The 12,887-nt window shown below is 35.4% G+C and overlaps 1 protein-coding gene and 1 non-coding gene across 2 annotated transcripts; both read left to right on the plus strand.

The window, feature by feature from the left end:
• Positions 1 to 1,041: 1,041 nt before the first annotated feature.
• LOC123202065 (pyruvate kinase 1, cytosolic) lies at positions 1,042 to 7,405 on the plus strand. Its single transcript, XM_044617790.1, has 16 exons — positions 1,042 to 1,290; positions 1,379 to 1,475; positions 1,663 to 1,760; positions 1,853 to 2,008; positions 2,324 to 2,401; positions 2,593 to 2,724; positions 2,853 to 2,933; positions 3,535 to 3,606; positions 3,721 to 3,810; positions 4,401 to 4,545; positions 4,756 to 4,844; positions 5,423 to 5,518; positions 5,657 to 5,724; positions 5,828 to 5,927; positions 6,651 to 6,710; positions 6,939 to 7,405. Exons 1-16 carry the CDS (start codon positions 1,222 to 1,224, stop codon positions 7,089 to 7,091), a joined length of 1,584 nt encoding a protein of 527 aa, XP_044473725.1. The 5' UTR covers positions 1,042 to 1,221; the 3' UTR covers positions 7,092 to 7,405.
• Positions 7,406 to 7,827: 422 nt separating this feature from the next.
• TRNAR-UCU lies at positions 7,828 to 7,900 on the plus strand. The gene has a single exon. It is a non-coding gene; the product is annotated as a tRNA-Arg (tRNA).
• Positions 7,901 to 12,887: the final 4,987 nt, after the last annotated feature.

The raw sequence follows: 12,887 nt of genomic DNA on the forward strand, positions 1-12,887 counted from the left end.
CTCTCCACACTTGACACTTGCCCTCTCCCCTAATTTACCACGACACGCACCACTCATGCGCTTGGGTTAAACCTTCCCCTTCCCCACGAAACTCGACCTCTCTACGCACTCCAAATCTCGGCGCCGCATGGTTGTTGATGTGCCGCGAGCTATCAGATTTCGTCACTGCTTGCCACGTGTACATGGAAATCTGATTTCGGGACATTGAAAATGGAAAGAGTCATAATACGCTACCCATTTTAGTAAAAATGAGGCCTTCAGGTATGAGCCATTTTCAAACTTTCTACCATTATATTTCAAGATTTCAAATATTCATCATTATATTAAATAACAAAAATAATAAAAATATTAAAATTTTATTTTATTCCTTCCTTATTTTAAAAATTTAATAATTTTTTTATTTAAAATTTAAAAAGTTATCTTTTTCTCTTAAGTTTCTTTTCTCCTACTTCGATAAGATCTCTATTTCTATTATTGATCGTCTTTTTCACTGTCTTCTTTTTTTGTTGATTTTTAAGGTTTGATGAGTATTTTTATTAGACGAAGATGAATTATTTTTATCTGACGAATAGAGAGATAATTCGTCATCTTTGTCTTTTCAACTAAATGAAGATAATTTATCTCTATTCGATCGAAGATGGTGTTAAATGATTTTCAAGATTTAAATTTTTAGATGAATAAAGATGAATCGTTTTTGTCTAACGTAAGGGATAAAAACAACAAACCATCTTTATCTCTTTGTTGAATGAAGATGAATTGTTTTCATCTTTGTATCGAACGAATACGAATTATTTTTATTTGATGAAAATAGCCTCCCAAAGCTTGAAGATCAGTGGAAGAAAAAGATGGTGAAATAGTTGACTGATGATAAGAACACATATGCTATTGAAGAAAAAGAAAAAAAATCAAAAAATTAAAATATAATTTTTTAAATCTTAAATAAAAAAGTTTATTAATTTTTTAAACTAAACGAAGAAATAAGGTGAGATATTAATTTTTTTAATTAATGATGGTACATAAGCACGAATATTTAGTTTTTTTTTTTAAATTTTGAGGAGTGAGTTTTGAAATTGCACCAAACTTTGAGAGCGTATTTTCGTCAGCAGAGCATATAGCATATTCTTAGGGCACGCTTTAGTATTGAAAAAAAAAAACAGACAATCAAAGCCGGCTTCGTCTGTTGATTTACGCGAAACTCTGCGGTTTCTATTCTCTTTGAAGATGCATTCCAGTCACTTGCTTCTCGAAGAGCCGATTCGGATGGCTTCAATCTTGGAGCCATCCAAGGCCGTAAGTGTTTTTTGTTTGGATTAATTCGTTTTGTGTAATTTTTGTTTTGATTTCTATCTAACGAGAAATTTTTTAATTATATTTTCAGAGTTTCTTCCCTGCGATGACGAAGATTGTCGGAACACTTGGCCCTAAATCTCGATCTGTTGATGTTATATCCGGTTGCCTCAAAGCTGGAATGTCCGGTACGTTCTAGATTTCCCTTTCTAGGTTTTACGAATGAAAAGTTCGATTTTTTTTCATATATTTTGTTTTTTTGAGTTACTTTTACAAGTTCTGACGTCAATTCTTATCAGAATTTGTTATATGTTTTATTCTGTTTGGTAGTTTCTGGTGATTGTTTTTAGCGAGTGAGTTTTGTGGTATTTGCAGTGGCTAGGTTTGATTTTTCATGGGGTAACCCTGAGTACCATCAAGAGACTTTGGAGAATCTGAAGGCTGCTATCAAGAGCACGAAGAAGCTTTGTGCTGTATGTTTGAGATTATTGAAACTTTAGCTCTTATTGCTAGTTTGTTATGTAAGTGTCATTGTGAATACTACAATTTGTTGTTTGGGCTTCAGGTTATGCTAGACACTGTGGGTGCGGAGTTGCAGGTTGTTAATAAAAGTGAGAAAGCTATTTCACTCAAGTCAGATGCTTCTGTTGTTCTTACTCCTGATCAAGGACAGGAAGCCTCTTCAGAACTGTTGCCCATCAATTTCAATGGACTTTCTAAGGTTCCGCATGTTTTGTTTAATGTTGCATCCTTATTGTATAATGTTGTGATTTACACTTGCAACATGCCACTTCACACTTATGATATCATATTTTTATGATGCTTTGCATGGCAAGTGCCAGATCCTTTTTGGCAATTTCTTTAATTAATTCTACAACATGTAGGTTATATTATTGAGAAGGTGTATGTGGATGGATAGCAATGAGACATTCTTGGAACCTGCTGTTCCTTTCACATTATTGATGGATTTTCTAGTTGCATCCTGTGTTTATGAACATGTATGTGACAATTAAAACCTTTAAGTTGGTTTTTACAGGCAGTTAAGAAGGGAGACACCATTTTCATTGGTCAATACTTGTTCACTGGAAGTGAGACTACCTCTGTATGGCTGGAGGTAAGAGAAATAGAAGCCAGATGGCTATGGTTGTTGGAGTAGTCCTCTTTTTGTTTAAATTTAATAGTTATGTTAGGAACTCAGGATGTTGTATTTACTCAATTATTACTGGTGAAAGATCTTCTGCACTAACAGTTGGAAACCTTGTGATTGCTCATGTTGACTGATAAGTTTTAATTTGTGTTGAGCAGGTTTCTGAAGTGATGGGGGATGATGTAGTTTGTGTGATAAAGAACTCTGCAACTTTGGCTGGTTCTTTATTCACTTTGCATGCCTCTCAAATTCGTATTGAATTGCCAACCCTCTCTGATAAAGATAAGGAGGTAAATCTTGGTGTTTGTTTACAAGATCTAGTGACTGCTGTAACATGTTTAAGGAACTTTCCCTCTTAACAGTAGTGTTTGGCTTGCTGTGCGAGCTTGTTAATTTGGTGTTCTGCCTTATGTTTCAGGTTATTAGTACTTGGGGAGTTCAAAACAAAATTGACTTCTTATCCTTGTCATATACTCGTCATGCAGAAGATGTGCGCCAGGTAATTTGTTTATAGTTTTTTGTTGTTATATTATGATATGAACCTTGGGAGAACTATACCTCGAAAGTTAGATGTTGAAATTGGAGAGTCCAAACCCATGTAAGCTCACACTAAAACCCTATACTTTCCAATGTGGGATCTAAGTTTTATACCTTGCACTTGAGATCTTGATATACTGCCACACTCTATAGCCAATCCAATTTTCAAACCTTGTATTAAAGATCCCAACATACCACCACGCTCCGTAGCCTCGACTCTCATGTGGGTTGGCTGTGTACTAACTCCTTGTTAGTCTCGTGCTAACATTGCAATACCGGTGTCACCGTCCCTGTTGCACGATTGCAACTAAGAGAAGTAATGATGACTTTGATATTAAATGATAGGAATCTTAGGAGAGACACACCTCAAAAACTAGCTGTTAAAATTGGAGAGCGCAAAGCTATGTAAACTCCTCATTAGAAGACTATATGTTTCAATTTGGGATTCAAGTCCCATACCTTGTACTTGAGATCTTAATATATTATTTATTTTTAAAATTGATGTTTTCTTATTTTTACGATCTATATCTGAGTGATTTTTATTTCCTTATTTTCTTATGCAGGCTAGGGAGTATCTTTCAAAGTTGGGTGACCTCTATCAAACTCAAATTTTTGCTAAGATTGAAAATGTAGAGGTCAGTTGGGCATGCTGTTTGATTAAAAGATTGACTTAGATTTTTGGATGATTTATGATTATTTATTGGAGTTTATTTTGAGTTATGTTTCTATATTTATGTTTTCGTTTCTAGGGTCTGACTCATTTTGATGAGATCCTTCAAGAAGCGGATGGTATTATTCTTTCGCGTGGAAATTTGGGTATAGATCTCCCACCTGAGAAGGTTGTTTTTTATCCTGACTGAAGAATCGTTTTTCTGAGTGTCAAGTCTTAAACTTCCTATATGGTGGTTTCTGATTGCATGTGTACATGCTTTCAAAGTTGTATTTACTGATTTTTCCAACTCTTCCACTACCATTAGGGATTTTATGATTAATGGAACTCCTTAATTGTCTTATTTGGAATTTATATGTTTCTTGTAATTGACATAGATGATGTCTTACTTGTGAAAATAGCACAGGACATCTTTCTTTAACATTTATGTGTGAACTGAAAGTTTTCAAGACCTAATTTTGCTTTTAGGAGCAAATTCTTTGACACTTAAAAAGAAACTACTAATTTGTTCCCATTTATTAGAGGGCCTATCACTTTATATCAATTCTAAGCACTCTAGATACAAGTTAAATCTATTTAGAGGTGATTAGAAAAATTCCCTAATATCTTTTATTATTTTTATTGATTAATTAGATATCCATTTAGATGCAGAAAGGTTTTGACATGGTTCATAATGATTGCAAGACACCTAAAAGTTTTGCAATTTATATATTGTGTGTTTGGTATTTCACTGGCAACAGATCTTTGTGTACTTCGCAGGTGTTCTTATTTCAAAAAGCGGCTCTTTACAAGTGTAACATGGCTGGAAAGCCTGCAGTTGTTACTCGTGTTGTGGACAGTATGACTGACAACCTAAGACCTACTCGTGCAGAAGCCACTGATGTTGCAAATGCAGTTTTGGATGGTGTGTTGGTGTCTTTTAACTCAAACCGGTTACTTAACCCTTTTATTATTTTGTGATACTAGTATTTGCATTATGTGTAATATGTTATGGATACTCTTTGTTTTGTTGTTGACTTTGTATTCGATGCATCAGATTTTCTTCCAAACTGTTTACAAAAATGACTCAGGAAATCATTACGTTATTCTCATTCCTTATTTTTTATACATGCAGGGAGTGATGCAATTCTTCTTGGTGCTGAGACTCTGCGTGGCTTGTACCCTGTTGAAACTATCTCAATTGTTGGTAAAATTTGTGCTGAGGTAAATAGTTTGTACATGACTAAGAGGACCATTAAAGTGGCAACTTCCTTTCAGAGTGTTTATGTTATTTGAACTCTCATGTATGGAGGCCATCCTTTATGTGACAAAAGAAGAGTCTTTGCCTTGATTTCAACAATGTGTGTATATATATATATATATATATTTAAAAGAGAGTAGTATTTCAGCTTAAAACAACTTAACCACTTCAACAACCACTTGGCTTACTATGATTTTCTGTAACAAACAAATTGCATGTGTGCTCTTTCATTTACATTATACAACTTTTTGTCTTACCTGTTGGGCTTATGGTGGGGCCTCTTGTCTTTTTGTTTTTGTAAAAGAAAGCTGAGGTTAGCTTTAAGATGTTCTTTGATCCTTCTTGTACTTTCCTTGCTGGTTGGTGGATACTTCATGCTTGTACAGACACAGTATGCACAGCATTTAGGGTGATTTGATTTGCTGGGGCTTGACATAATTTACATATGTTTTGGAATTTGTACTATAAATAATAGGTATATTTTTGTTTTCTTCTTTTTGTCCCTATAAGGTTTTGACATTTTTTTTAATAATGCATACAGGCAGAGAAGGTTTTCAATCAAGACCTATATTTCAAGAAGACTGTTAAATATGTTGGAGAGCCAATGACACACTTAGAATCTATTGCTTCCTCAGCGGTATTCCCTGGCTGTTCTTTAAGCAAATGCTTTAATTGTTTTTATTCTATGTTTCTTAGACTCCAATCCTGGTTGATAGTTGGAGTGGTTGGATACTTAAAATGTGTTCCCATTGGCCATATTTCTATTCTTATACAGGTAAGGGCAGCCATTAAGGTCAAGGCATCTGTTATTGTATGCTTCACATCATCAGGAAGAGCTGCAAGGTATTCATTCTCGTATGCAGGCTGGGACTGACTCATTTTTTTTTTGCAACTTTTCTTATATATTTGTCTGCAGTACTCTTAATATGTTCAGCATGTAATGCAGGTTGATTGCTAAGTATAGGCCAACAATGCCAGTTCTTTCAGTTGTTATTCCCCGGCTTAAAACAAATCAACTAAAATGGAGCTTTAGTGGAGCCTTTGAGGTATTTCCTTTTTAGTTCATTCATTTAATGCATGATTTTCATTTATTAGTCTTACAGTTCAGAGAATAAATTTTTTGTTTAACCTATAATTCATTTGATTTATTTAAACAAATCACTTCATTATGCAGATGTTATTACCATAAAGAATCTCTTCCAATTATTTCTGTGTCCTAAATCAAATCATTTAAAAAATGTAGCTTTCTTAACTCGCATTTATAGGTGATATAACTCTTCAAGGCTTCATGGATGGAATTTATATCTGATTATCTGCATCAGAATATAAGACATCCATGTTTTATTTGAGTGTGTAATTTGCTGATAGAATCTGTTTCAAATTTTAGATCTCTAGGAGTTTATGAAACTTTGTTGTTATTACCATTTTACCTCCTATTATTTTGTCAAATGTAATGCTAAGTTTTATCGTGTAAACTTCCATAGCATATGTTGGGAAAGCCATTTTGTTCCATATGATTATGTCATTCTGGATCATTACTTAAGATTTCCAGGTTTACCAAAGTGAGGATGCTTGACTGTTTATCTCACATTAATCATTCATGTACATTAATCCTTTGAGCTTATTGATATTTCTTGAAACCATTGTTTTACCTAAATTAGTGTTATCTATTCATCTGTTCTCTTCATTTTATCATAAAACTTTCAGTCTTTTAGTCTTAGTTTTCAGGCTGATTGATAATGTGCATATACTTCATCCTAAACTTTCAGGCAAGGCAATCTCTCATTGTGAGAGGCCTCTTCCCCATGCTTGCTGATCCACGACATCCAGTATGTTTTTCTTCTTTTATCCTTTGATTTTACTCTTTTTTCTTTCCGGGTGAGAGTAGGGCTTAAAACATCTATCTTTCCACATGGTGCCTGTTACATACTTGTTCAATTTTATTTCTTAATTTTAGGGGCGGGCTTTAATAATTGTGTATATTTCTATTTCTTAAAGAAATTCCTTTTTATACAAGTGTTTTTCTTGAATTCTGTCTGTAATTAATTGGCTTGCAGGCTGAGTCAACAAGTGCAACAAATGAGTCTGTCTTAAAGGTTGCTCTTGATCATGGAAAGGCTTCTGGAGTAATCAAATCGCATGACCGAGTTGTTGTTTGTCAGAAAGTTGGGGATGCATCTGTTGTTAAAATCATCGAGCTTGAAGATTAAAAAAGGCATTGTAGCCTCATAAAAGGGTATTTTTTTTTTCCTCCAATTTTTTTGAAGTGGTGGTGGCAGACTCTATGTTGGTGTTTCCTGTGAGGTGTATCTCCAGGTTTTGGAGTCAAGTTTATAATGGAAATGTATTGAAAAATATGGTGGTTTGTAGGACATGAAAGTCGAGGAAGATAACTCGGCCGCTCCCCAATAGTAGGTCGTAAGTTGTTTGCTGGTATTTACACCAAAGCACATGGTTTACATGTGGGATAATTATTACTTGATTTACTATTGCAAAGCTCAGCTTAACACCTTCTGATGACTAAGTTATTCACTCTTTGATTCGATGTTTGGTAGATTATGTTTACATTGTTTTGAAAGCCGCGTAATTTGATTACTATATATTTACTCTTTGAAATTATACATTTATTTCCAATCTAACTGTGAGAACAAAAATAGTCTTCCAGTTTGCTCAAAAGCTTGATCTGCCATGTGTTCTGTACCTCCAGTGTTATCGGATGAAGTAATGACATTTATTTATTTAAAGTTATAATCATATCATTTGTTATTAAATTCGAACTACGCTGTAAGTATGGACTCATGTCAGTGATACTTGCTGCTTGATTTTACATGAATCATCCATAAATGAGTATATATGCCCTCTTCTGGTGTTTTGAATTAAGGTAACTGTCTCATAATATGATTTGTTTACACTTATTAATATAATTTAATTGCGGGTAACCAAAGGGCGCCTGTGGCCTAATGGATAAGGTGTCTGACTTCTAATCAGACGATTGTGGGTTCGAGTCCCACCAGGCGTGCTAAATTTAATTTTTCACTTTGCCTTTCAAATTCTGTTCTCAAAAATCCTGAAGCCTCCGATGTATAAGGTTCCGAAATGTTCCTCAATTCCTCTTCTTCTTTAGTACGTTTCGTCGTGCAAATAGATGCCGGTGACATCAAGATTGGTGACGTATTTCAAAAAGTTTCGAATACTCTAGAAGTTTCTAGAAACAAAGAGATGACACAAATTTTATAGGTTAACTATTCTAGTCACATGTTTTGCTTGATAGCCAAGTACTCTTTTATAGTGACTCCCCTTTTAGAAGTACAAATTTTTTATTTTCTTTAGATCTCAGCACCAAATTTGTATCTTTCCTTATTCGGCTTTTTCTCGATTTGCACTAATCTTAGCCTTTTGGATTTTGTTTCCTATTTATGCATGAAGCTCTTAGTCCTAATACGAGCAGAGATCTTGTTATGATGTTTGACTAAAAATCAAAATCTAAGTATCCCAGAATATTTAACTTTAAACATTCATAACACTAAATTAGATCATTAGTTTTTCTCAAGTACTTAAGGATCGATCTTATAATTGACTAATGTTTTTTCCTAGATTATTCTGATAACTACTTGTAACACTTATGACATCACCTATATTAGGTTCTGTATATAGCATTGTATACATAAGTTAGCCTATAACCGAAACATAAGATACGTTATGTATTTGTTGTTGCTCTTCGTCAGTCTTTGTATTTATATCTTTAGAAAGATAAAGACCGTGAATGAAAGGCAAAAGTCCTTTGTTTGAGTTTTCTGTGTTGAACCGCTTCAATAATTTTTCTATGTACAACTTTTAGGATAATTATCCCTTGCATTTTATTTTTATAGATACAAATTCCAAGGACATATGTAGCATCTCCCAAATTTTTCATTGAGAATGTTATAAATAACTAAATCTTAATCTCATTCATCATGCTAATATTATTATCCATTAGTAGTATGTCATTACATACAATATGAGAAATGTGATTGCATGACCCTTAACCTATTTGTAGACATGGGGTTCTTTCAAGTTTTTTATGAAACCAAACAATTTGATCATTTCATCAAATCAGATATTTTAGCTTCTTCAATCCATAAATAGGATGCAATTTGCATACCTTATATCTTTTAGCAACAGACACAAAACTTATAAGTTATTGCATATAAACGTTTTCCTTAATAAATCCATTGAGGAACACTGTCTTGATATCCATATGCCAAATCTCATAATCATAGTATACAACAATGATTAAAATTATATGGATGGATTCAATCACAGCTACAGGTGAAAAAGTTTCCTCATAATCCAACCCATATCTTTGAGTATAACCTTTTGCTATCAACTAAGCTTTATAGGTCTCTACCTTTCCATCTTTGTGATAAGCCAAGAAGGTCCACTAGGGTGTCCATTAGGAACCCGAAGTATAGGGATTGAGTGGGTCACTACATGCATGGGACATGCAGATCATGCAGTGTACGTGGGCTAGGCATGTGGGCTAATTTGGATGATTTTTCGGATGAAGAATTTGCATTCTGTTTCTGCTATTTACTTTAGAATAAGTCAATAAGTGGTTAGAGAATATTTCGGTTATTGGGGTTAATTGAATATTTTCTGGTTATGTATTGGCAAGTAGTTGTTGAATCCTTTTGTTTAGCAAAAGTAGTTGAGTCCAGTAGTTGAGTCCCATCTGTATTTAAACTTCATCAGTAGCTGTTTGAAGGATGTAATTTAAGAAAAACTGAGTCGCCCACTTGGTACTCCATATCCCGTTTTTTGGAGTCCGCTATCTGTTTCATTCTATTGACAGCTGCATGTAAATTAATTTTTAGTTGCTGTAGTACCGCATCTCGTGAAAGTAGTGTTTGATCTACTTCATTCACAGTTGATGACCCAACTTCATAGTGTGGAATGTTTGGAGGTAACCTCCCATATAATGCTTGGAAGGGCGTCATTCCAATGGATGCATGATAAGCTGTATTATACCAATATTCTGCCCATGGAAGAAAAGTGGTCCATTTTCGTGGTTGTTGAGAAACAAAACACCGAAGGTATTGTTCAACACACCTATTGATCACCTCTGATTGGCTATCGGATTGGGGGTGATAGGCGGAGCTCATGTTCAGTTGGGTACCTGACATTTTGAAAAATTCCCTCCAAAAGCAGCTGATGAAGATTGGATCACGGTCACTTATGATGGACCTTGGCATCCCATGTAGCTTGATGACTCCTTCAACAAATTTTTCAGCTACCATTTTGGCTGTGAAAGGATGTGACAAAGTCAAGAAGTGTGCATATTTGCTCAAACGGTCAACGACAATCATAATGGTGTTTTGGCCGTTGGATAGTGGGAGCCCTTCAATGAAGTCCATGGTAATGTCTTCCCAAACTTGACAAAGAATAGGTAATGGTTGGAGAAGACCAGCTGGTGATTGAGTTTCTACTTTATTTCTTTGGCAGGTACTATAAGAAGCCACATATTCCTGTATCACTTTGTGTATCGATGTTCAATAAAATTGCTATGCAAGTCGTTTAAATGTTCTTAAAACACCTGAATGCCCTCCAAGTGGTGAGTCATGGAATTCTCGTAACAATTGTGTAACTATAGGCGAGTTTTGAGGAATAACAACCCGATTCTTATAACACACTAATCCATTCCGCCATCTATAAGGCTCTCTAGGTTTCTCACTTGCTAACTTGCCGATCTTGAGCATATAGGAGTGTCTAGCAGCTTCTGTCTTAATTGCTTCCTATAATGAGTTGTGAGACATAAATAAAACATCAAGGCTAGGACTGCCCATTACTCTGGATAACGCATCCGCCGCTGAATTCTCTCGGCCTGGCTTGTAGGTTATTTCATAATCATAGCCAAGTAATTTTGCCACCCATTTCTGTGGTTTCGGTGTAGTTATTCGTTGCTCCAACAAGTATTTAAGGCTGCGTTGGTTAGTATGAATGTAGAACTTGCGACCAAGGAGGTATAGACGCCAAGTTTTAGTGGCTTGAATAATGGCGAGCATCTCCTTTGCATAAATAGACCATGACTGTTTTGAGGCACCCAAAGCTCGGCTCATAAAGGTTATTTGTTGAGTTAATACCATGCCAATACCATCACCTGAAGCATCAGATTCAATAACAAAGGGTTCATTGAAGTTAGGCATTGCAAGTGTAGGAGTAGAGGTCATTGTTTACTTCAAGTTGTTGAATGTTGCGTCTGCTTCTTTGGTCCATTCAAATTGTCCATTTCGTAAGAGACAATTGCGAACAAACTTTTGTAACATGTTCAAGATGCATGGTCCAATTGGGGCTATAAATTAAAATGTCATAAAAAAAGACTAGCACAAATTTTCGAAGGAATGGGCGGAAAATAGAGTTCATAATAGCTTGAAAGGTAGAGGGTGTATTACACAAGCCAAAGGGCATGACTAAATATTCATAATGACCATTATGTGTACGAAATGCAGTTTTATGGATATCTAGTGGGTGTACTCGTACTTGGTGATAACCTGACCTTAAATCAAGTTTAGTAAATAAAACAGCCCCATGGAGTTCATCTAACATATCATCAACAGTAGGAATTGGGAATCGGTCTTTTATGGTTACAGCATTAAGAGCCCTATAATCAGTGCAAAAAGGCCAAGTGCCATCTTTCTTTTTGACTAATAAAACAGGAGATGAAAATGGACTAGTGCTAGGTCTTATTAGCCCCAATTTTAACATGTCATGAACTTGTTTCTCAATTTCGGCTTTTTGAAAATAGGCATACCTATAGGGCCAGACATTGATTGGTTCTGTTCCTTCCTTGAGATTGATGCGGTGGTCAATTTCCCTTATTGGTGGAAGTTGCGTTGGCTCTTGAAAAAGATCCTCAAAGGGAGAAAGACTATTTCTCACCTAACTTTTGATGCATTTTTAAAATACCACCCACGACAAATGAAAATCTACTTTTCCCACCCATGACTAAACTACCGTCCAATTTTTCAGTTAGGACAGGGGCAAAATCGTCATTTACTATTTAAAACCTTAAAACTTTAAAATTTTACCGTTTCCCCCTTCTAGGTTTTAAAAACTAATAACTAACCCATCCTCAAAGTTTGAAAAGTTTAGATTTCACCCATAGGGTTTGCTTCCTTCTTCGGCCACCACCGATGGCTGACGTAATCGATCAATCTCCCATATCTGACTATAAAGGATGACGAAAGATGACCTTTTATCACCTAGATCTGGATGATGAAGTGTCATCTAGATCTGGAAGAATAGACAAAGGATGACTCGTCGTCTTTCGTCGCAGCGTCTAGACGATGCGACGAGCGACGAAGGACGACAAAGAGTCGTCTTTCATCGTCTGGGTGGAGCAATGAAGAGATCTTTGTCTCTTCATCGCACCATGCGACAAGGAGATGAAGATCTCTTTATCGCACCATCGTTGTCGCACCAGGAGAAGGAGGAGGCCGGTGACGATGTTGGGAGATGAAGTTGAAGAATAGGGGTGAAACTGTTAGTTTTGAAAGTTATAGGGGGCGACTGTATTTTGAAAAATATGGAAACCCTAAGTTTAGGGGTGAAAATGTTAGTTTTCAAAGTTTTAAAACTTTAGGTAAGTTGAAATGTTAGTTTCTAAAACCTAAGGGGGGTGAATGGTAAAACCCCCATATCAATTTTGGGATGAATTTTATAGACTAAATTGAGGGGTATTTTTGTCATTTCATCTAACAAGGGTAAAATGGATATTTTACCCTTATGCAAATAGATATCATCCATATTAATGGCTCATGGGTGGGAAAAATGGATTTTCATCTGCCGTGGGTGACATTTTAAAAACGCATCAAAAGTTAGGTGGGAAATAGTCCTTCTCCCATCCTCAAAATTTTGCAATAGGTGCTGCATGTCTGAATGGACTCCTTGTATCGGTGCTTCGGTTGTTGGTTGAAGGTAAATAGTAAACATGGAATTTCCTTATCGGAGGTCTTTTGAAATTACTTTAA

The sequence above is a fragment of the Mangifera indica genome, chromosome 18 (genome assembly GCF_011075055.1).
Source record: "Mangifera indica cultivar Alphonso chromosome 18, CATAS_Mindica_2.1, whole genome shotgun sequence".
NCBI lineage: Eukaryota > Viridiplantae > Streptophyta > Magnoliopsida > Sapindales > Anacardiaceae > Mangifera > Mangifera indica.